We start from the raw sequence: 25,107 nt of genomic DNA on the forward strand, positions 1-25,107 counted from the left end.
AGACAGAATGCGGGGAAAGTCATGGAAATTGTGAAAGCTATTAAGCACTTTGGCTGTTTGCTTAGAGCTTCTTTATACTAAACAACATAGCAATGGCCTAACCACTGCAATGGCAGAAGAAGAATGAATTTTGCTTGCATGCTACGCATCCACTTACAAAATTTAATTAGAATTAATTAATCATTCCATATGTTGATGACGAGTGTTTATACATGAGCTCATTGATTTTTTTTTTTCACATCGACCATCTGCGTGGGATATATATACATTTTGTTCCACCCAAGTATATAACAACTTCAGAAAACTTTAAATAGCTACATATTATATGACGAGAAGGCAGATAAACTCATTCAGGTACCCTTCTGGGGTAGGGTTTCAAATGCAGAAACGGTATTCTCGAACTTAATCCGATGCAGAGGGGCACCACTTTGCTTGATAGCGCAAGCTGTTTTGTCTTCGAGAGGGCAACGTGCTTTCAGCATTGAAAATACATGATTGTTCAACCTTCTTGCTTTCTTCATTGCTTCTAACAGGGTATCCCATCCCTTTTCAAAATATTAATGCAGTCAGGAATAGACCATATACAAAGTGACAAGCAAACTGGAGGAAAATCACTATGATTTCTAATTCAATTTTATAACTTCATGAACTTTTTGGTGGCAAAAATCTAGTCTATGTCGACATTGGCAACAGCTCATATGAAGAACTGAGACACATGCAAGAAAGCAATTTCTGGTTATTTCGGCAACACAAGCCTCATAATATTATGCAACTCAAAACTACACCACCATAATAATAGTGATAGGTAATAGACGCATTCTGAGTTAGCTCGGTCTTAGAGCCCCAAAACCTCAAATCAAACTTCATTCTAGGAAGAATGGGTAATGAGCAGAAGGGGAGAAAATAATGAAGTCGGTTTTCCATATACATTGACAGATAACCATTTTTTCAAAAAAAATGCAGATTTAAATGTTGAACTTTGTACCTGGCCAAAATGAGGACTCCTATGTGTTTGTGTGATTGATACAGCTTCAACTTCTGCAACATTTAGGATTTGATATGAAAAATCAAATAGCTCAAAATGCAGCTGTTGCCCCAGCAAGTATATTATGGTACAACCACCCCAAGCAACTGAGTCACCCAGCATATCGTGATTGTTTGGCTGTAATTGAATAGACTGTTCCAGATATCCCTATGGCTCAAGAAGCAAAAAAAGATCAGTGGTAGCAAAGGATATTAGAAATAATACATTTCAGGGTGAACAAGATGTAAAGTTAAAGAGTTCATGCAACTCTGTGAGGATAGGTGAACCATTCTGATATAGCACTTCACAAGTTTTAGTCAAGCTGTTATATGGCTACTTAAATAGAAATAAGACAGCTTCCAAACTAGAAGTTGAAGCTCACAGCTTAAACTGCTGGAATAAATAGCAAAGTTGTATAATCATAAACATACTCTTATCCAAACATGGAAGCATTGATAATGTGATCCATCATTATAGAATTATATCGGACGAAAAGATGTGTCATAAAATCTAGAATTGGGAGCCAATCCAGCCAGAAGATATACTAAAGCAGTATGTTTATGCTTAGAGATCAAATCACTGCTATCGGAACAACATTTTGCTATTAAAGAAATATATTAAAGAGGTTGCGTTCAATGATCCTTTTGGAAAAATCAATTTAATAAAAAAGTGACAAGATGCATGTAATTTATATATGCTCTACAGTTTCAGGCAAAATTCAACAACGTCTGGAGTTATAATTGTTACTAGTTCATGAAAGGGTAACATCAGATGCATCTTATTATAACAAATATTATGAGATTTTTTGCTGCCTATCTTTCTCTAACAGGTTGAGCTACAGCAAGATAAAGCAGCAAACTTTCCTCTTTTCTTCCAACTAAATGTAACTCAAGCGGGGAAAAAAATAATTACCAACCAACATACATCCCTCTTAAAAAGTTTCAGACATTGCAAGATTATGAAATTTATATGTCAAGATCCATCATCATGAAAGATATGGATATTTTCATGTTAAGGGTAATTAAAGATTGTTCCTTACAATTTGGAGGCCACTATATATACGATAGAAATCCTTTGAAGTTGTGATGTCAATGAACCCAGTCTTGGGAGCAGCACTCCATTTACTGCAATATTTATCTAATGCTGCACTTGTAAATGCAAGGGCGTATTCCAACACACTTCCAGTATTCAAGTTAGCCTTGTACAAAAGATCTGCAGCACAAGGAAGACACAGCAACCGTTAGAACAGAGAAGCACAAAGAAAAGTACACAAACCTGGAATATGGCATAAACTTCTACAGGCAACATAGAGATAGTGACTGCTTATTCAAGAGTGGGATATTAATGATTACCTAAACACTTATTGCATCATGCTAATGTAACCATTTGACCACCCATTCCACCATGGTTGCTCTCAACAGTTAACCATTTTCCTTGAAAAGTTTAAGGTCTGTATTGGTTTAAAAACATTTTTCTTGATTTTCATTAACCTAAATGTCAAAGATTTTGCATGCTTTCCTATTTCTAAGAGACAAGGGCAGAAAGTGTTCCTTAGATTCAAAGTGACATTTGTGGATTGTTCAACTTGATAATTGACAAATTTCTGCTGTTTAGGGAATGGTAAGTAGCCTTGATGAATCATACAGAATCAGCGATACTAAAGTACATGCAATTACAGACCTGCAGCTTCTGCCTGCTTTGACATTGTGTAAAACGAGGTTGGATTTGGGCACCTAGGATTTGACACAATTGTAGCAGTAGCAGATTTGAAGAGGTTGACAACAGGGCTATCTCCACCATTTTGTGATTGCAATGTTTGCCCATCTGCACCAGGAAGCAAGCCCAACCAAGGTGCTGTTTGCATGAAATGTGTGGTATCTAACTCTCTCTGTAAAGCAATCTTCCAACAATTAGAAGCAGAAACAACACGGATACAATCAACTCAGAAACTGATGCAATGAGTTAATGATTAGAATTGTCATGCAACATCATATAAGGTTACACATAATAAGGTATAAAATATCAATGTGTCCATCAGGTTTGTGATGGGATGCAAGGGATAAGAGAGGGAAAAGGACATCATAACCCCCTTAAGTATACTCAAACATCCATGATTGTACTCATTTATTAATTTGCTTTCTTATCGATTCTAGGAAGGGCAGGAACTGTTGATTATTTTGTGCCACCTATATTTTCTCAAATAAATGTTTCATACTTGACATACACAAGAGGAAATGAAGACAGGATTATCATGAAGCAAGAAAACTGCAAGTACATTTACAAATAACTTGCACAGATATATAATCATGTGCTTTGTTGTAATATTATATTAATTTAAGTTTAAAAGATTGCGGCCTTATATTCAGATTGCTCTTTTGCACCTATTGCCAATATATTTTAAGCTAGATGCATAACCGTATTATTTTTAGTAGCAGCCTCACATGCCAAAGAGTTAGCTATATCTTTCAGACATTTCCAAATCATATGTGTTCCCCTGCAAGTAGTTGAAGTAGCACTCACAACATGGAGAATTTTTTATACTAACCAAAACAATATCAAGGAGCCCCATCCAATACAATACGCTTCCAATCTCCTTTATTCCACAAAGAACTTCTGCTTTTAGCTCTGATTTTGTTCCCCAACTGAGTTGCTCTTTAACGAGCCTCATACATCCTGTATATAGAGAATTCAGTATACAAGTGAAAAGATAAGATGCAGATACTGCCTACACCCTTCTTTCCACCCAAGAACAGAAAGGATGAAAGAAAAAAATCCTGAGGATAATGATTATTCATATATGAATGTAGTACCAAAGAAAGGATATGATTAGATTTCAACCCTCAAATTTTCATTTGCAACCTATCTGGTCCAAGAGTAGCTAGCAGTGCAAAGTATGCCATTCACAGTGATCATATGTCATTGGGTTGTGAACCTAGTTGAAAGTCAACAACTTTTATAAAGCAAATTCACTTCTAACATGCATTGAGTTTGTTCCATTAAGAATTTTACACACCAAAAATTTCCCACTTGTATTCTGGCTTAGCACTGAAGTCCAGAAAAATAAATAAAGGAAAGTCTGCTAAATCATTCTGTGGAACTCAGTCAAGGCCACCACAATAACTTTGTTTATCTTCTCTGTAAATGATAAAAACTCCTAGAATTTGCACTTTAAAAATTAATGGCGATGCACCTTCTTGGAAAGTTCTGTGCTTGGCATCAACAACCGTTTTGGAAAATCACATTCATAAATTGCTTTGACTTCCTAAAAATGTTCTATAGAAATGTCACATGTCTCTATGTTTGTAATTGAATGAACATATACAATATAGCATTTCTTAAATTCCAAACACAGCACTCTTACACCCATAACTTCACTGCAATCAGATGAAAGACTATAATATTTATATCAACTGATGTTTTGCATTTTGATACTACATAAAAGGAGGATCCTATGCTATTGCAAGGGGAAAAAGGCAATAAAAATGAGTATTACATCTTTCAATACTATTTGTGTACAACCAATGTATTTAGGAAGGAACAGTAAGTAAACTCAAAGTAAAAATCACATATGCCAGCTTTTACCTGTCACACCCCCATCGAAAGGAAGAAGTCCAATAGATTTCGGTAGTGCTTCTTGCAAGCCTGTAATCATAGGCTCGAGTGCAGCAATCTGTAACATACAATGACCCATATGTTAGATTGAACTTCCACTAACTGAGCAGCGTGGATATGATCTTACTTCTTAGGTTGAATATTTGGCAACTAAAGCTCAAGATTATCGTGATGCAAGGACTGTGGTAATTATCATGACAGCATCTTGAGAATCAATAATGCTTTGAATTTGAAGAACAAAAATTCAGATTAAAGAATGGGTATGCACCTGTCATGCAAGTCAAGTAAATTGTCTAAACATTAATTGTTTAGCAAATTTGCATCCTAATTGGAATAACAGAGGAATAACTTGAGTCAATAATGCATGCATACCTTGTTTGATATATGATCCAGTAGTGCTCGGATAAGCCATGGCAATGACCTAGATCCTAGAAGTTTAACAACGGAAATCATGTGTGGGATCCCAAAAAATCCACTATGCAAACGGGCATAACTTTGATGTGCAGAATTTAAATCCTGCAATGACAGTAAAAGGAAATGGTACATGTAAGCAAAAATTTTTAGCACCCTATTTGTTGATATCAGTTGACAAGCCCACCTAAAGAAAAAAGAATCACCAAAGAGTAATTGCTTTTGCAACAATCATCACAAAGATTGCAATTGTAGAACCAAAAAACCAATGAACAACCATAGCTTCTTACTTGAGTACCACAATAGAAGTTTGGCTTGGCATGTGGAACTGATGGCTTTTGGACAGGAGCAAGAGGAACCTTTGAAGATCGGATGAAACGCTGAGTAGTATTGCAAAGGATAAAGTTTGGCAAGAAATCACTTTGCATCTCAGACCAAATCTAACAAACAAAAGTGAAAACCAAGCATTCAGTTATCAATGTACCAGAAGCTGTAAGCTATAGTTACATAAAAAGGTGACTAAATTTGTTGAACCTGAGACGCCAGTCGGCTAGAAAATGACACAAGAGAAATGTTCTCCTGCATCTCATTCAACATGAGACTGAATGAGTCTATTGAAAGATCTTTTGAAAGCAATTCATGGGAATGCTTTAATATGTCTAGCAGCTTTTCTAATTCCTGCAACAAGAGATCATATTTGTCATTGAATTATGAAATACAAATAAAAAACCAAGGGAAAAAAATGTAACTACTTACCACTATGGCACATAGATCCTGAGACTCAAAACGGTCAAAAAGAAACTCAAGATTCTCTCTGAAGACTTTGTTCATCCTTTCGGCAATCAAACTTCTTAAATCAATGGTCCTCCCAAGAAACTATACATCACAAAAATTGACATCAATGGAGAGTATTAATCTAACATACAAACCACACAAGCATATCTTTCCATAGAAACAAGAAAAAGAAGCAAAATACATGCAACCTACAATAAAACCCAAAATAATAACACAAGGAACCAGCAAAATTTAGGGTGCAATTTATGCTTAAGATATCATACAATGAATATCTTCCAAGTTACAATGATCATAAAAGATGAGGAACAGAAAGAAATGCTCAGAGACATTCAAGAAAGTAGGATGGAAGGATGATCTCCAAAATGATGGGAGAAGTTCAAAGCATATAAATCCAATCAATCTTGGTGGTACTAATGGTGAATTAGTGAGGAAATGCCATCATAAACCTAGATTACATAACATATTATGACAATGTTATGTTGATGATAAAAAAGAACAAACGATCCAGTCCCGCAATATACGAATGCATAAGATGCTAACCAAAGACATTAAATATACTGGTCATTAGAATAACACTTGATCCATAAAAGTAGAATTTCACACCCACAATATGACCCTAGACTAATCAACAGGAATATAGTTTGAATATGGAGTATAAATATGAAATCTGAAAGAAGATGCTAAAAGACCTGAGAAATAAGTTTGCATATGAATGAATACACATCATTCCCAGCAACTACTAAGTAGTTGGGAGATGTCAAGATAAAAACATACAAGCCACTGCAATTAGGCAAAATACAAGTTTTTGATGGTATGGCATCTATTACTAATCAATGAAAATTACAGTCACCTTCACTCTAGTCATCTTTAGAAGTGAAGTGAACCGCATAGGCTGGATAGAATACTTTTCTCCATTGTCTAAGGCAAAGAGGAATGATGGATCAAGCAGCTCACTACAGCATGCGGAAACAACACCAGGTTAGCTTTAGTTCCAAACTTCATTATCATGGGCATATGTATCACAGACAAAGAACATACCTAGCAGACCAGCTCTTGTAATATGTGAAAATAGCTTCACAGAGTTTTGCAACAAATATATCAAAACAATGGTCCACCTATAAGAATAAGAAAAGATCCCAAAGGATTGTTGAGTTGACCTTTATTTATTTCGATAGATAAAGTTGAAATCTGCAGAAAGATGTAAACATTCATGTTTGCAAAGGATAGCCCAGAAGTTGTTTTTACCTCAGCCTCAATTTCATCATAGAGGAAGCGCTGTTTCAGATAAACCAGTGCATGCTGTGCCGAATCATTATAAATGTCAAATGGCATCAGCACACTTTCAAGAAGGCCAGCACTTTGGGACTCGAGCACATGATCCACCAGCATCCAGGGAAGGGAGCATTCTATTGGAAACTGAAAATTGATAACAAGTTGCCATTAAAAAGAACAATCATAGAAATAACAACTATAAAGTATAGGAAAAACATGAAGTTAAGACTCTATAATAAAGACATAATTCATGTGAATCTCTCACAAGCCTTAAAAATCCTAATAGGCAAACAACAAGTGTGCATACCTAAAGGGTGTTAATAACACAGTAGAGATGGCGGCGGTAAATTGTCACTCTCACAATTTTTTAAGAAAATTTTAAATTTCCCATTAATAAATACAGCAACATTCCAGCCAATACAAAAAAGGCACCATGGTAGGGCACTAATGCTGTGTGATCACAGCAGCTGTGGAATAGAAAACTTGAAATGGAATATTGTACTCAGTAATCAATACATTTGCCAAATGCTTTATAGCCTCCCCACAGCAGAAATTAAAGTCATGTTTATCCAAGGTCTCATATCATTTGATTTTTTTCTAAATGTCGAATGCTCGGGGCCCCATAAGAATAACTAGAACCAATTATTAGTCATCTTTATGCCATGTTTAACCCTTAATTACCAGAGGGTTTCAAAACTAAATGTAGGGATAACCAACGCACCAACCCCCCCAATCCAAAGCAATAAAGCTGATCCCAGTAGAAAGAGGAAATATATTGCATTGGGTTTTTAATTTAGTCTCAAATTGAAAATATATATACTCATCCTTCTAGGAAAATGTTAGTATGAGCCCTACAAACCAATATGTGATTGTATGAGAATTGCAATTTTGAGATATTCATGTATAACGTTTTGTTATTCATAATAACATTGAGGTAGTTCTTTATGCATAAGTTTATGATTTAATTACTTTTTATATTTATATAGATAAAGCCCATGGAACTATATATGCCGTGCAAAGAAATTGTATTAAGATACAATTATGAGATCTTTATACATCAAAGCATTGTTCTTAAAAATTCTTAATCATTGTATTATTCAGACAGGGCATCAATAATGCTCAAAGATCGACACATGCTATGTTCCTTATTTGTGCAATAAGCAACTGCTCTCATAGGCTGAAGTATAAAGATATTTGCAACTAGCATGTAGGTGCTTGCCATGAGAAAGTGATTTCACTTAACATCACCTACTATGAGAAGTGCATTTGGTACCTCATTCAAGTGTCTGTGTAATACTTCTAATGTGTCAGTTGTGTAACTACTCCCTAAACTTAAGACACCAGGCTGTCTTGTATGTGGAGTACTATGCTTTGATTTCATCCTTACGGGTACCTAACCAAGGATGCCAAAACAGAATGTTTATGGATACAGTATGAAACATATGAAAACAAATGAGTAATCAAGATAAAAATCATCACCTCAAGTGATTCAAGGGAAAATATATTATTAGTTCTTGGTTGACATTAGATTAATCAAATTCTTGGTCAAGGTGATTAGGAGATTATGAAATGAGTTTCATAAGTCTCCTTAAAGCTAATTATCTAACTACAGGAACAAATATGAGGGTCAATAAAAGTAGGCACTGCATCAAGCTCTTATCATCTCCGGGAAATGTGATGGGGGAATGAATTACACTGATAAACTATACATTGAATGGTTATCAAAAAATTCTTTGACTCTTCTAACAATTGGGTGGCCATGATGCATTGCTAGATGCCAATCTTGGTCTATGGAATTGAATTAGTTAATTTAAAATTGAATATGATTCATTTAAATTAACTACTTAATAAAATTATAATTCAATTCCATTGGCAACATGGTGAAAACTTAATGGGTCACAAACAAAAATTGAAATTTGGATTAAATTAAGAATGTGATAATTTAAGTTAGACGTAAATCAAATTCTACGTTTTAACTATTACGAACCTAATTAAAAGAGTTTAATTAAGCATTAGTTAAATATTATAATTGATATATATATATATATAATATTAAGGATTTATTTTGCAAATTTATTTTGTTTCAATTTTTGTTAATCCGCTGCATTCATACTCTAATCATGCCATTCCTAACAGTGGTATCAGAGCCTCCCTTCATTTTAATGCAAATGTATGTTTTGTTATTATTTAATTCCAATTCTAATTGGACGTGAAGCATTTGGAAAAGATCAAATAAGCTTTAAATTTTGATTTTATTTTAAATTAGTTTATCGCAGATTCGATTTTTTATTTTTAATACTTATTTGTTTTAACAACTAATCTTGTTAAAGTGTCTCAATTTTGTAGAACAATATATGCATGAGATGCACAGAAGAGTTTGATAAGAAAAGATTTGAATTCATGGGAAACAAGATGCGGTTTGGTGACAAAATTCGATTCTGTCTAGATTTGCATATAGTTCGATTTTTAGTTTTTAATAGAGATCTAAAAGCCTTTAAAAACTTCTGAAAAAATTTAAAAGTAATCTACATTGAAAGCGTTTCAATATGATTGCTTACCAGCCGCAAATGGTGAAGGACAGGCCACGAAATCGTAGCTGAAACCACTACCGCCAGCAGTAGTTTCAAGTCATGGTTTTGGCTGAGAAAGGCATCTGCAAAGAGTCCTAAAATTGTGCAATTATTGCAACCTTTTTGGATAAATTTTAAAGTTTGAATATGTTCAAAACATGCCCGAAAAGATTATTAAAATTAAGAGATTTAATCCCTTGATTTATGCCACCGTAATGCCACATATGCAACTCAAAAACTACACCTATGTACAGAATACATAGGTTACAGCTTTTTGGGGTTTTGGCCAGTTAAATCAAGTTTAAAAATTATAAAATTTTAATATGAAAAGGTTCCATATGTTAGCTGACCATGGTTAAAATTTAGGAATTAAATTTCCTGATTTGGTGCCGCATGAAGCCAAACCGTTCACGGTTTTGGGATAAATTGGTGCCTATATTTTATAGTTTTTGAGATTTTAATGTCAAACCTCATGAAGCCGTGCATATATTGTTCTACAATGCTACCAGAATTTTGAAAAGTCATAGTTTTTGAGATTTTAATATCTATATTTGCAGCCTAAATTGGTGCAATTAAAATACTAATTTGCTAAACAATTTCTTATAGAAAAGTTCCAAAAAGCTAAATTTTGATATATTTAAATTAGAGAATTTGATTCCTTAAAATAAAGATATTAGAATTCAATTAATCACATTCATAAATTTAGGAATTTGATTCCTACAAATATAAAAGTGTGATAAATATGCACAAGATAAATATCATGAATTAATTTTTTTTTTTTAAGAAAGAAAATTCGAATAGGACGCTTAAATATAATTAAAGATAATGTTGATTTAAATATTGCATTTTAAATTATCTAATGAGATTAGATAATTGAAGACATAATTTTTAATTTAAAAAAAATTAGTAAAAGTTACTTAAAACGTGTAAGGATTACGAATTAAAAATTTTTTAATTTGTAATAATATTTTAATTCTAATCCTGATAAGATAATGAATGGATAATATTCCTAATATTGATTAGTAAAGACTTTAAATATATGGATACATATAATTAAAAATAAACTCGAAATTAGTTGTGTACTAATTTCGGATACTTCATATGATTAACAATTGGAACAAGACATGATTTAATTTTATGTTCATGTGGATGGATGAATGTGGATGATAATGGATTAGATCCAATATGATTGTGGATGTATGATTAAATTTTATCCTGGTATTTATTTATTAAATAGGGTCTACGCATCCTGCCTTTCTCGTAATTTTTAGGGATTGTAAAATTCTCTTCTCACCTAATTCCCCTTGATGTACCACAAGGTTTCTTTACTAAAATGTAGTTAGTTACATATAAGTGTAGAATTAAGATTAGTTTAGGAGTTGCTTTACAATTCGAAGATAAAGACTTAAAGACGCCACGAAGATACAAGGAGGAAGATTACAATATGTTGTATGTAAATCCCCTAAGTTTGACCAAGTTAATTTCCTTTGATGGCTCAAGGAAATTAGTATAGATAAAGTCAATAATCATCTAAAGTAGAATGCATGAGATAGATTTATTTTATGCGATTAATTAATATTATGCATGCAAAGATAAGACCTTAACTAAATAAAAAATAAGAAAAGTTTTTCGATAAATATTGAGTCACATGCCACACATGATTCAGTTACCTTCCACTATATAGTAAGATAACTTGATTGCTCTTTTAATCAGAGACTTGTTGAGCACACTCAAGGTCGCACTTTTAGACGAGTATGTTTGAGCTATTGGTGGGTCTTACTCAACTAGTTTCATAAAATCTTGATGCTTGAAAACTTTATTATTATAAAAACTGGAGGCAATGGCTAGGCGAAACATATATGATATGTTTAGGTAATGTGTTGTCACCTAGCTTATCTAGGAGTTGTATAGAAATACAATTGGTAAGCTCAATTACCAACTTAATCCACCTATCATGGTTTGTTGAGCACACTCAAAGTTATGATTAAAATGGATAAAAATCCTAACCCACTAAAAGAATCCTTGTAGAGATCTCTCGAGGTTATATGGAAGGTTATCATCTTGAAGAAAATAGTGAGAGCAATCAATTTAAAATTTACTATCTCATTTTAATTTATTATAATAAATGATTACTCATAAACGTTCTTTAAATGTTTAGGTTGTTAGAATGTGAATACACATTACTTGGCACAGCATACTTGATGTCATCATGAAATCTGGACCGAAATGTTTGGACTAGTATATCAAGTTGAAAAATGTACTCAAATATCTATTAAGAATAGATGTCATTATGGAAGATATCCTTGCCTTCTTGACAAGGTCAAACAATAAGAAACTTGTAGAAGTTTCACCTTTGACCATATATATGATTGAAGTAAATTTGTTTACTATTGATCCGTCATCATAGGTATTAGATATTGGATGTGGGTCACACTTATGTAATGACATGAAGATGTTGGAAATGAGTAAAAATTAACGAAGGAAGAGGTAGTCCTAAGAGTAAGAAATGAAGCAAAGGTTGCTGCATCGATTGTAGGGACAATTACCACACCTTTATCTTATGGGTTAATCTTGGAATTAAGGGATTGCTACTATGTTCCTTTCATATCTTGAAATATCATATCTGTCATACTTGGTATTATATGATGATTTTGAATTTTGCATTAAGGGCAATTGTTGTTCTTTCTCAAAGGGAGAGATGCATTATGGTGCAAGGGCAAATTCAAACGGTCTCTGTATTCTTGATCCTAAAAAACCTATACTCAATACAAAGGTGAAGAAAGCAAAGAAAGATGATCCAAAACTATCCTACATCTAGCATTGTAGGCTTAGACACATCAATGAGACTCACTTAACCAAGTTACACAAACAAGGTTATATTGATCCATTTAATTATGAATCTTATGGAACGTGTGAGTGTTGTCTCATTGGTAAGATGACCAAGTCGCCTTTTACCAAGAAAGGTGAACGTGCTAGGGTGTTACCAGGACTTGTACATCTGGATGTATGTGGTCTTATGAATACTAGTGCTAGAGGAGGATACTCCTACTTCATCACCTTTACAGATAACCATTCTCGTTATGGTTATGTATATTTGGTGAAATATAAATCTAAATCCTTTGACAAGTTCAAAGAATACAGAGCAGAGGCTGAGAAACAAATTGAGAAGAGTATTCTCACTCTTAGATCTGATCGAGGAAGAGAATATCTTAACCAAGAGTTTCAGGATTATTTGAAAGAGAATAGGATTCTCACACAATGGACACCTCTAGGGACTCCATAGCACACTAAGGCTTCTAAAAGAAGAAATCAAACGTTATTGGACATGGTTCAATCCATGATGAGTCGTGCAGATCTTCCTATATCTTTTTAAGGATATCCCTCAGAAACTGCTACTCGCATATTGAGCCAAGTTCTTACCAAATCAATTGATAAGACATCATATGAGATATGGAGTGGGAAAAAGCCCAACTTGTCTTATGCCAAGATTTGAGGATGTACTGCTTATGTGAAGCGTACAATATTTGATAAGCTAAAAGCGAGATCAAACAAATGTAAATTTGTGAGATATCCTAAAGAAACACACGAATATTATTTCTATAATCACACTAAGCAAATGGTGTTTGTCTCAAGGCATGCCACTTGCCTTCAGAAAAGAATTCTTAATTGAAAGGTTTAGTCGAAGCAAAGTTGTACTTGAAGAAGTTCGAGACCCACAAATTGACATTCCATTGGAACTTGAGCTTAAGATTGTGACATCTGATGTACAACCATAATCTCAAGAGGCACAACCACTCAAAAGGTCTAGTAGGATACGTCAAGCTCCAAAGAGACATGGATTTCTCTTGGAAAAGGATGCATTGCCCTTAAATGATGAGCCTACAACTTATGAGGAGTCGGTGTTGGACATCGATTATGAGAAATGGCTAGAAGCCATGAAATCTGAAATGGATGTCATGGATACCAAGTATGGCCTTTAGTGGATCCACCTAAAGGGATAAAACCCATCGGATGCAAGTAGGTTTTTAAGAGAAAGACCGATGTAGAAGGCCAAGTCCAAACCTTTAAAGCTAGACTGGTAGCAAAAGGTTACAAAGAAAGACAAGGAATTGACTCTGAAGAAACCTTTCACCAGTTATTATGCTTAAATCCATTAGGATTTTGCTTGCAATTGCTGCATACGACGACTTTGAAATATGGCAAATGGATGTGATGACGGCATTTCTTAATGGAAATTTGCGAGAGGAAGTGTACATGACACAACCTGAAGGTTTTATATCCAATGCCAATGCTAATAAGATGTGCAAGCTTCAAAAGTCTATTTATGGACTTAAGCAAGGTTCTCGAAGTAGGAACATCCGTTTTGATGAAGCTGTAAAAAGATTGACTTCATCTAAAATGAGGATGAATTGTCTTTAAAAAGCCTAATGGGAGTGCCATAATTTTCCTAGTGCTTTATGTTGATGACATATTGTTCATAGGAAATGATATACCATTGCTATTATCTACGAAGATTTGGCTGTCCAAACAATTCTCCATGAAGGATTTGAGAGAAACAACCTACATTCTGGGAATAATGATCTATAGAGATAGATTTAAAAAGTTGCTAGGTCTCTCCCAATCTATATACATAGACAAGGTGCTAAAGAGATTTAGCATGATGGAGTCCAAGAAGGGACCCTTGCCTATGTCGCAAAACATCTATCTCTCCAAGAACGTGTCCAAAGAATCAAAAAGAGAGAGATCGCATGGATAAGATCCCATATACTTTAGCAATAAGATCTATCATGTATGCGATGCTTTACACTAGATCACATGTATCTTATGCTCTAAGTGTCACGAGCAGATACCCAACTAATCCTTGTGAAGGTCACTGTAGCTATAAAAAACATCCTAAAGTACTTAAAAAGAACTAAGGATGAACTTCTTATGTATAGAGGAGGCTAACTCCAAGTTAGGGGTCATGCAGATGCAAGCTTTCAAACTGACAAAGATGATAGCAAGTCGCAAAGTGGATATATGTTTACACTCAATGCAGGTGCAGTGAGTTGGAAGATTTCCAAACAAGAAACAATTGTGGATTCTACAACCGATACTGAATACATCTGTGCATTTAAGCCAGCAAAAGAGGCAGTTTGGATTAAGTTCATTACTGAAATAAATATGGTTTCTAGCATTGTTGTTCCAATACCTTTGTATTGTGATAACAATGAAGCCATTGCACAAGCAAAGGAACCAAAGTCTTATAAAAAATCCAAACGTGTATTACGACGTTACCATGTGATCAGAGTAATCATTGGAAAAGGAGACATTTGCATAGAGTGTATACCTACCGAACATAATATTGCTGATTCTCTCACTAAAGCATTGTTCTAACAGAAGCATAATCGTCATGTTGAGAACATTGGTATTAGATACATAGGTGATTGGCTTTAGTGCTAGTGGGAGCTTGTCAGTATGAACCCTACACGCCAATCTGTAGTTGTATGGGAATTGCATTTTGAGATAATAATGTATAACATTTTGTTATTCATAACAACATTGAGGTAGTTCTTTATCCATAAGTTTGTGATTTAATCACTTTTTATACTTATATAGATAAAGCCCATGGAACTATATATGCCTCATAAAGAAATTGTATTGGGATACAATTATGAGATCCTTATGCATCAAAACATTGTTTTTAAAAGTTCCTGATCATTGTATTATTGAGACAGGCATCAATAATGCCCAAAGATCGGCACATGCTATGTTCCTTACTTGTGAAGTAAATAACCGCTCTCATAGGTTGAAGTATAAAGATACTTGCAACCATAATGTGAATACTTGTCATGGGAGAGCAAGTTCACTGAATATGATCCGCCATGAGAAATGTGTTTAGTACCTCACTCAAGTGTCTATGCAATACTTCACGTGTCAGATGTATAACTACTCCCTAGATTTGAGACACCAAGTTGTCTTGTATGTGAAGTACTATGCTTTAATTTTATCCCTAAGGGTGTCTACCCAAAGATACCAAAACAAGATTTTTTTGTATAGTATGAAGCATATGAAAGCAAATGAGTAGTCAAAATAAGAATCATCACCCCAAGTGATTCAAGAGAAAATATCTAATTAGTTCTTGATAGACATTAGTTTAATCAAATCCTTGATCAAGGTGATTAAGAAATTATGAAATTAGTTTCATAAATCTCCATAAAGCTAATAATTAATTGCAAAAACAAATATAGAGGTAAATAAAAGTAAGCACTGCACCAAGTTTTTATCATCTTTGGAATATATAATAAAAGAATGAATTACACTAATAAACTGTACACTAAAAGATTGTCAAAAAATCCTTTGATTCTCCTAACCATTGGGTTGCAATGATGCATTAGATGCTAATATTTGTCTATGAAATTAAATTAGTCAATTTAAAATTGAATATGATTGATTTAAATTAATTAATTAATTAAATTATAATTCAATTCCATTATCAACATATTAGGAACCTCATGGGTCACACACAAAGATTGCAATTTGGATCAAATTGAGAATGATATGATTTATGTTAAACTTAAATCAAATTCTAAGTTTTAACTATTAAAGACCTATTTAAAAGAATTTAATTAGATATTAGTTAACTAATATAATTATTATAATATTAAGAATTTATTTTGTAAATTTTAATAAGTCTAATAATAAAATTAAACCTAGATATAAATATCACATTATAGCCACTCTTTTTGAGGCAACAAAACAAAATAATAGTTTTTCTTTTGAGCGCCGCCACTCTTGAGAGAAAACTTATGTATTGAATTGTTGGAAATCAAAGAAAAAATGACCAATCGTTGTCCACTTGCTAACACAAGCTCATGGCATAAAGCTCTCTCCTTGAGAAGGATCCGTTGCAATTGTGTGTGCAACATTAGAGCCAAGCGATTGAGTGCTTGAGATTCTTTTACACTAGAAAGTGTTCACATTTTTCAACACCAAAAAGAATCCATTTGATTACAATATCATTTAGAAGGTAAAAACCTTTTTTCTAATTTTCTATAGTGTTTAACTTTGCATTAAACAACCAAGGCAATCCAAAGGTAGGAGGTATGGTTTTTATTTTGTTTCAATTTTTTGTTAATCCACTGTGTTGATGCTCTAATCATGTCGTTCTTAGCAGAAAAGACTTCAGATGACAAAATAATTAGCAGAAGAGCATCTTGACAAGATAGACTGCTCCTCTCTGCTTAAGCAAGAGCTTCATATAATAGAATAAATTCAGGAAGAAATTGGACAGATTAATAATAAGAATTGGGTTATTATCTTTCTTACCTGAATAACACGAGAAGACTCCAAATAAAATTCTCTAAACCATAAGAAACCAAGATCTGTCAAAGTTGCAATAGTCGCTGCAGAAAAACCATTACACCAGGATTAAAATTAACCATTTCATACTTTGTAAGATCTTTTATACAAACACCATTTTCCTTTTTGGTTAGAGTTATGGAATACAACAAGAGTAGCACAAGATTTTATAAGGATCTATAAGAAATAGCAACATCAGCTATATATACATGGCTATCAAATGTGTCAAGATAAAAGTTCCAACTTGATATGGTGCGATGCTATCAAAAGAATTCATTCACATGACTTCAAGGAAACAAGGTTAAATACCAACTTAATTGGGGTTTGCTACATGAATCCATTTCCTCCATTTTACAAACCATACTTAATCTAGTGTAAGATAATATTTCAATCCAGGTGCACAATTAACTTCTCTAGGTTAATGCTATGGATTTATCTTTCCATAAGGACAAGGACAGCTGACCACAGTTTTTTCTCTGATGATGCCATCCATATTTATGGACGTAGGCAAGAGATCACAGCAGAAAGGAATGTCCAGAAACTTGTATCAAGGAAAGTGCAACATAGCTGAGTTTAGAATTAAAATGGATGTTATACCAATGCTCAACTACGCCAAGCATCACCAAATTTCTGTCCCTGAAATTCTCTGGCATCAAATGAACCTGGACACAAACTACCTAAAAAGTAGTTGCTGGTGGATTGGTTATTAACCTACTATTCTTCCCTCAACTAAACCAGTTTCCAAAACTGTAAAATGCATGCTAGAATGATATATACAAATATGTCTGCATGCCTATATGTGCATATGCGAGTGTCACTTCAAGAGAAGTCTACAACTAAGACGTGAGTATGAATGCAGTTAAAAATCCTCCCCCCTAACCACTTACAATCATCCATAGTCCAGTTTGCACTTAAAAGTGAAGCAATTATCACCAAACTGATAAAAGCCAGTTATCCAATTTTCTTTTTTTTTTTTGAAAGGCCAGTTATCTAATACTTGAAAGTATTCACTTTTTCTACTACTAGAAATAAAGATAGAAAGGAGACACTCCTAGGTAAAATAATGAATGGAGATAAGGTAAGAAGATAACCTGAATAATCCAATATGTGCAGGAAGAAGCTTAGCTTGTAAAAGAAGGTTTCCAACTGCTTTAAGTCATTAACAGGAATCTCAGACCCACTGTTACCAAATAGTCCCCCAGGCTTCCTAAGATTACCACCAGAGACCACTTCATATATTAGAAACTGCAAGCAATGAACCTGAAATGGGGAAAAAGATAGTCACTTACTAGGAGTGGTTTGTGAGTTATGACAGTATATGCATTTGCTATGTTATATTGCCAAAATGACAGAATTCGAATCATACGTTAAAACTTTTACAAAGTTGAAACCAAACCATTTATATAACATGCTGCAAGATATATCCTTAATTTATTTCCAAAAGCCACTTCCATAGAAGAAAAATGAATGTATGATTGACTAGAAGAAAAATGAATGTATGATTGACTTGAACCAAGAAAAAAGAGCAATATAAAAGCTTTGGATACTGATACTGAAGTACGTATTCACACAGAGCCATTCACTTTCTATAGCATTACTGCTACTGTTATGTCATTAGGTGGAAACTTGTCAAGAGGAAGAAGATTGCCCCACAAAGGACTAAAGAAAATGAAAAGAGGATGCAAATATGAATTGACGATACATACGACTCTTCTGGTTACTCTAACATACCCATGCTGACACTTGTTGGCACTCTGAATTTTGATGGGCATGAGATACCTTTGTTATTTATACAAGGAAATTAAGTGTGTTTCCCTCCATTGGCATGGTGCAAATATATACACTAAGAAGTATAAATGCTTTCAAACAGTCAGAAGCAGAGAACTCGCAAAGCAAAAAATCACGGCATGCATGAAATAGCTTGTACAGGGGAGAAACCTGGGTTGCTGTCGGTGCCACTGGTCTAGGATAAAAGAAGTTTCCTCTACTTTCGTCACCTCCATGTTGTAAAGACTGATATTCAGATTCAGGCTTGCTTGAGTTTGCCATCCAGTCTGCTGAAAGGGTCCGCATATCAGAAAGAATCCTGGAAAATTAGCAATTGACTAAATTACATAAGCAGTTGCGAAGATCTTATTGGAACATATACACTAGTTGATACGCAGATTTATCTTAATGAACAAATTCACCGTTTCCACATGAATGCTCTGACAGAACACACTTCTGAAAAACATTGATAGATCTTGCTCTTGTCGAGATTATTGTTCCCATAGCAGTGTAACATAGTACTCTTCCTCAATTTGAGAAGGCAAATAGTTTAAATTTAATATTACAAACATGATGTAAACATATGTTAGTCGAGAGCAAACAAAAAATAGTTTTGTTCCATATGAAATTTACAAATATAGTACATTTTCTCTAGTGATAAAGATGACATAAGAATATGAATGGTACAGTGATAAAATAAGGATACATTTGGGCCAGCATATTTTTTTTTAAAAAAAATCACATAAAGGTGTTGAGATTCAAACCATGAATTCATTTATCATGATACTAATTTAAATACACACCTTGACAGATCTTTTTTCTTTCTAAATGTAGTCCGCAACATGGTAGCTAATGTATTTTGAACAAAATCTTGCACCTCTGCGTGTATTGTTTCCCATAAAGCATCAGCTACCAACGTATCAGACCGCTGCATCATTGATCCAACACTCTTTATGTAGCTAACAACTTCAACAAGTGCTTTCCTTTCCTCTGCACTATAATTATATCGTACAACCTACAAGATAATTAAAGTTTTATAAAAACCCTATCAAGCAAAATATTGACAGTACAGGAACTAGCAGGCAACTCAGCCATAGAACCTATTCAATTTAGTTCCAGTTCAAAAGGCTTCTCCTTCAAATCAACTTCAAAGATACAATCTCAAGAGAGCACAGCTGCACTGAGCTCCAGTATCTCAAAACACATTGCCAGACAAGCATAGATGTTACTATTAAAGCAACAATTTTAAAGAGTTTGTGACTCAAACAGAATAACTGAGAGGCAATGGATGAAAACAAAACTTTATTAAAAGGTTAGGGACTAGTGGTGCATGCCAAGTAGCATTTTACCCAAATAAAATACCTTTTCATAGTCAGAATAAGATGCCAATAACTCTTGTGACTCTGAAGGACCAGCATCCTTGCATGGGCGAGAAAATTTCCAGGCACATTGTTCCCAAACACGTGCAGTCCATCTACTCAATAGCTGGAAACCTTCAACAACCATATCATACATGTTTCCTTTAACTTCTTTGCACCACTCAACATCTGCACCATCAGTAGATTTCAACAGCAAAAGCTGTACAAACAATTTTGAAAAAAGAGTAACAATGGTTTAGAAATTTATATAGCAGCGATAGAAATGTGTCTGCATATGATGAAATGAAACTGTGGAACTCAGATTGGAGAAGCACCTGATTTATTGATGAAGCAAAACGGATAGCAAAATCATCATGCTCAGCACGGATGGCTCCAATATGATTGACAATTAGATAATGCCTCTGATAAGTAATTATGTCAAGGTTGTACTAAGGCAAGAGCTAAAATTTTTGCACTGAACAAGTTGATGGATATGCCACAAGACATATCAAAAAGGTTTTAAATAATAGACATGGAAGAAAAATTAAGTGATAATTTTAGGACCACATTAATAACAAAAATTCAAAGTTTAGGTTTAACATCATTATCTTATTCTTGGACCTAAGCCACGAATGCTGCATGCTGTCAGCTATAATAATTACTTGATATGCATCTTAAAGCAGAGATCATCACAAGCATATTTTATTAGTTCCATATATGGTACAAAGACCCAAAAAAAGGTTCACTAGATCAAAAGACAACAAATATTAATTGCAATGAGTTTTACGCAAAACATAACTTAATAATATTTCACACAGGATATTCTTGTGCTTCCCGGGGTGGAAGTTCATGAGGTGATGGAAGAGTGAGAAGACGAGTTTGGCTGGAGAATTTTTGGAAGTACATTGACAATTCTTTCAAAATTGCAGCAGGAGAAAGATGAAGATCAGGGAATGCAGGAATTACTGGATCATTCTACACCAAGAAAAAGAAAGCTATTAATTCAATTATGCCAACTTGTTATCAAAAAATGCAAGGGAGAAAATATGTAATGAACAATTTTGATTCCTATATGGAATTGTAGATCAGCACTGTTGCACAATACCTTAAATATACTGATCAGTCTATTGATTTTCACCCTCTTGTACAGTGACTCGCTATCTTTCTCTGATGATGTTGCCATGACAACAAGAACAGGCAACACTCGGAGAAGCATGTGCCGCTCAGGAAACAGAAGGGCAAAATCCAATTCCAAGGACTCAACAGCAAAGACTATAAGAACTTGAAGGATGTCTTCTACACTATATTCAGTCAAGGTCCTCAATAATCATTAAAAAGAATTGTCCAAAAAATAAATTAAAAAGAATGTAGCATGGACTCCACATGAGGGTTTGATAGAAAAGGCATACTATTTTCCTCATAAACCTGGCAACACAACAAACATTCATCAAACAAGGTTTAACCTGAACACCAAATAGTATAATTGTTCTTTTAAGGTATCATGCAGGGGATGCAAGCACTGCATTCACCACAAACACATATGAGACAGGATACTTGTTTACACGGAACATCTCCACATGCAAGTTCAATAAGATAGCCCACCTTGAGCTCAAGAAAATCTGTAACAGAAAACAGTAAAACAATATTAGTTATCACGAATTCAAGTGAAAGGAAACCAATGTTTAATGTTTCTAAACCATTATCCTAAAGAACCACAAAGGCACACCTGTAAATCATCCAATTCCTCCCTCATAGAGTCAGTATCTGGCCACTGAACACTGACCTGTGTGAATGTCCTGTCAAAGGGGGAATAGGTCAAAAAGAGAATGACATTAAACTTCACTAAACATCTATGCGGAGGAGATTGCCCAAGTTTAAACTCAATTCTACTGATTTCTAGAACACCAACAATAAAACATAAATTTTAAAACCATAAAATAGTGAATTGAACTTTGATGATCAACTAGTAAGTTTAAACTTTCAAAATTCTCAGACCTCATAAATAAACATACCCTAGAGAATTATATCCAATAAGCTAGATGAGTTTTCTTGAAAGCAAATGTAGCAAATGTTTGAGTGAATGGTATTTCCGACTCAACCAGGCAAGGCTCCTATCATGGCTTAATTACTGGTTTTCAGCTTGTTTTCTAGCTTTTTGTTTCTCCAGCTTTTGATTCAACGCTTATTGTTTTTCACTCATGTATACATCTGAAGCACATTGATTACCATTTGGGATTTTTTGTTTTCATATATCTTTAGCTGCATTCCTGCAACAGTCTCTCTATATCTAAGTATTTCTTTGTTTGCAACAGATATCAATCAGCTGAAACCAATTTAATCTGCAACAGAGAGTGAGTGAGACAATTTAAGCAACCTAAGTCCTCATCTCTAGATCTTCTCTGTTTATTGTCATCATCCACTTTTTGGTACCTTTAAAGACAAATTTAATCTGCCGTTTAAACCAAACCACTCCCCAAAATCCGATTGATGATAAACATTCAGCACCAAACCCGATACTATATTGCTGCATTTATAAAGATTCTACGCAAATTATACAGCCTACAACCAAATCCAAGTCTATTTTGCAATCTAAGAGAGAAACAAGCAATATGCAATAACTAAAAATCATTCTTACCGCTTGTACCAGGAGAAGTCATTAGGTATGCTTGCTTTAGCATTTTTTAGATGATCAAGTTGCACTAAAACATCGAGTAACTTCAACATGGACCTAGATATGAGAAAAAAATAATAAAGTAAGCATAAGTATGGTATCTTACGAGAAGAGCTTATTCTAACATCAACATTTAAATGTTAATTAGAAGGTTGCATATTTACATATTCAGCAGTCCAATAGGTAATTACAGCAAAAGAAAACAAGATGAGATTCTCAAAAATAAAATAAAAAACATATCAAGTCAAATAAAACAAGGGAATTGTCACAACATACCAGAGGTGAGTTATTGTAGGGCCATTAATGCATCGCTCAGGCCTAGAAAAGCGTTGCATGTCAGCTGCTAGCTGTGTTACAAAATTAACAGTTATCAGTAAATGACAACACGCAACCTTAAGAAAAAACAGAATATTAAAAGGAGTAACCAGATAGGTACTTTAGATGCAGCTGATGCTTGCCATCGCTGTATTTCACGCAACCGACTCATCTCCAAGTCCAGAACTTGATATGTTTCTAGATATAAGTCAGCTTGACTATGCTTCATAGAATCAGGAAGCTGCCACATCATGCACAATAAGTAACGCACTTGCACAAGAGAACCAAAATTGCAAATGTGATGAGCTTTCTTATTAAAGGGAAATGATCAAAGGAACATTTCTCCATATGATGCTAATTGGTATCATGATGGTCATGATGATATACTCAAAGCAATTTTTTTTTTCCTTTTGAGTCCTTAACTATGCCAAGGTACCTGAGGAAGTGCTTTGACACAACTGCGGTATGTGTAAAGCACTGATGCCATCTCCTTCCCTTCCAGGATGAGTGTGTTCTGCCATGCCATCAAAATATTAAATCAGAGACAAAAAGAAAACATAGAAATGATCAAAATTTTGCAATAACTCTTGACTCTGGAAAGTTCAAGTGAAAATGGAGTATTTATGCAGAGAAGCAAAAAGTAGTGAACAATATCAACATACAAGCTGATTGAGCGCTTTGGTGTCCTCAGAAAGAGACAAACGATAGGCAGAAACATCGCTATACTCTGAAAAACAGAAAATTTGTTCATTAGCTATATATAAACAAGAGGCCATTAATACAATGGATCTATTCCCAGGTTCTGCAGTCATCCTCCTCTTCACTACTCCCAAAAGAGACTCACAAATGCATATTTCGTACAAATTAAATTTCCAAAACTTTAAGATTCAAGCTCTGCAATGATTCAAATGAACATGAAGTTTCATTCTTCAAACTTAAATCTACTCGTTAAAAAAAAGAAAAAACTGAAATATAAAGAGAGAGAGAGAGAGAGAGAGAGAGAGAGAGAGGGAAGTACCAATGGGACTATTAGTTGCTCCTCTTTCAGTTGACACCAAAACTGCTGGTCCTTGTACTTCCGGTTGCTCATCCTAACAAAAATAAATTTAAACCAAAAAAATCGAAAGAAAATTTTAAAAAAAATTAAATGCATTTTTTTCATTAATTTGATGGCAAAGAAGTTAAATTCGATTTCTACAAATTTGCTTCCTTTTTGTTTTCAAAAAGCTATAATGTAAAGCATACAATGCAATGCATTGTAATTTTGCGAAAAATAAAACAACTCATTTAGGAAACAAATCTACAGAAATTAAATTGTAACTTCTTTGGAAGCAAATTAATGAAAGCAAAGCTAAAATAGGAAAACATAAAAGTTACTTTCTAAGTAATTAATTACCTCTAGGGAGAATGTGGATAAAGCTGCAATGGCTTCTTCAACTGGAACTGCTGCCATTTTTGAAAGAAATTGCTTGAAATTTTTTTTTCAAAAATCAATTTAAGTATTTAAGCTCTTTTTTTCCTTTTCAAAATTATAACATTCTTTGAGGTAAACTTTTGCTTTTTTACTTTTATTTTCTTTTTTGGGTAACAAAAATAGAATCGTTCGTTTTTCGATCCTGAGCGACTCGGAACGGGAAAAGGCTGTCGGAAAGTGAGTTGATGGCTCGAGTCTTCAACATTTAGTAGAGCTGGAACTGTAGGTTGTTTTTACTAGATTGGACATGATGTGCTTGTTAAATTACGTCAATGCCATCGAGAATTTAGAAATTACATGTAAGAATTTTTTTTATATATTTTAAAATTTTTCTCCATATGATTAATAAAATTAATCTAAAATTTTATTTTTTTATAACATTCAATTAATTTTTTCTATATTTATTTTAAAATTAAGAGTATTATTTTTATATTATATAATACTGATATAATATAATGATAATAATGATGTGACATGTTATCATAATCTCATCTTTT

The 25,107-nt window shown here is 33.9% G+C and overlaps 1 protein-coding gene across 2 annotated transcripts; it reads right to left on the minus strand.

The window, feature by feature from the left end:
• LOC18600008 (protein PIR) lies at positions 121 to 24,801 on the minus strand. Of its 2 annotated transcripts, XM_018121923.1 has the most exons (31): positions 24,533 to 24,801; positions 24,155 to 24,227; positions 23,799 to 23,863; positions 23,573 to 23,650; positions 23,258 to 23,377; positions 23,098 to 23,168; positions 22,786 to 22,878; positions 21,877 to 21,946; positions 21,705 to 21,769; positions 21,256 to 21,451; positions 20,974 to 21,125; positions 20,486 to 20,579; positions 20,155 to 20,370; positions 19,596 to 19,807; positions 19,215 to 19,319; positions 18,964 to 19,111; positions 18,117 to 18,285; positions 16,993 to 17,069; positions 7,088 to 7,258; positions 6,881 to 6,957; positions 6,693 to 6,795; positions 5,804 to 5,923; positions 5,582 to 5,725; positions 5,338 to 5,487; positions 5,009 to 5,152; positions 4,607 to 4,694; positions 3,570 to 3,697; positions 2,705 to 2,912; positions 2,064 to 2,236; positions 986 to 1,192; positions 121 to 545 (listed from the first exon to the last, which is right to left on the minus strand). In XM_018121923.1, the coding sequence occupies exons 1-31, from the start codon at positions 24,587 to 24,589 to the stop codon at positions 351 to 353; spliced, it is 3,969 nt and encodes a 1,322-aa protein (XP_017977412.1). In that variant the 5' UTR covers positions 24,590 to 24,801; the 3' UTR covers positions 121 to 350. The 2 variants fall into 2 exon arrangements, with proteins under 2 accessions (XP_017977412.1, XP_017977413.1); XM_018121924.1 differs by lacking the exon at positions 19,215 to 19,319 and having other exon boundaries at positions 24,533 to 24,800.

This window comes from Theobroma cacao, chromosome 5, assembly GCF_000208745.1.
Source record: "Theobroma cacao cultivar B97-61/B2 chromosome 5, Criollo_cocoa_genome_V2, whole genome shotgun sequence".
Lineage (NCBI taxonomy): Eukaryota > Viridiplantae > Streptophyta > Magnoliopsida > Malvales > Malvaceae > Theobroma > Theobroma cacao.

Coding starts and splice junctions, on each gene's coding strand:
- LOC18600008 (XM_018121923.1), bottom strand. CDS start 24,589: ATGGCAGCAGTTCCAGTTGAAGAAGCCATTGCAGCTTTATCCACATTC. Junction 21,947..22,785: donor GACTTCTCCTGGTACAAGCG/GTAAGAATGATT, acceptor CCCCTTTGACAG/GACATTCACACAGGTCAGTG. Junction 21,770..21,876: donor AGGAATTGGATGATTTACAG/GTGTGCCTTTGT, acceptor TTTCTGTTACAG/ATTTTCTTGAGCTCAAGGTG.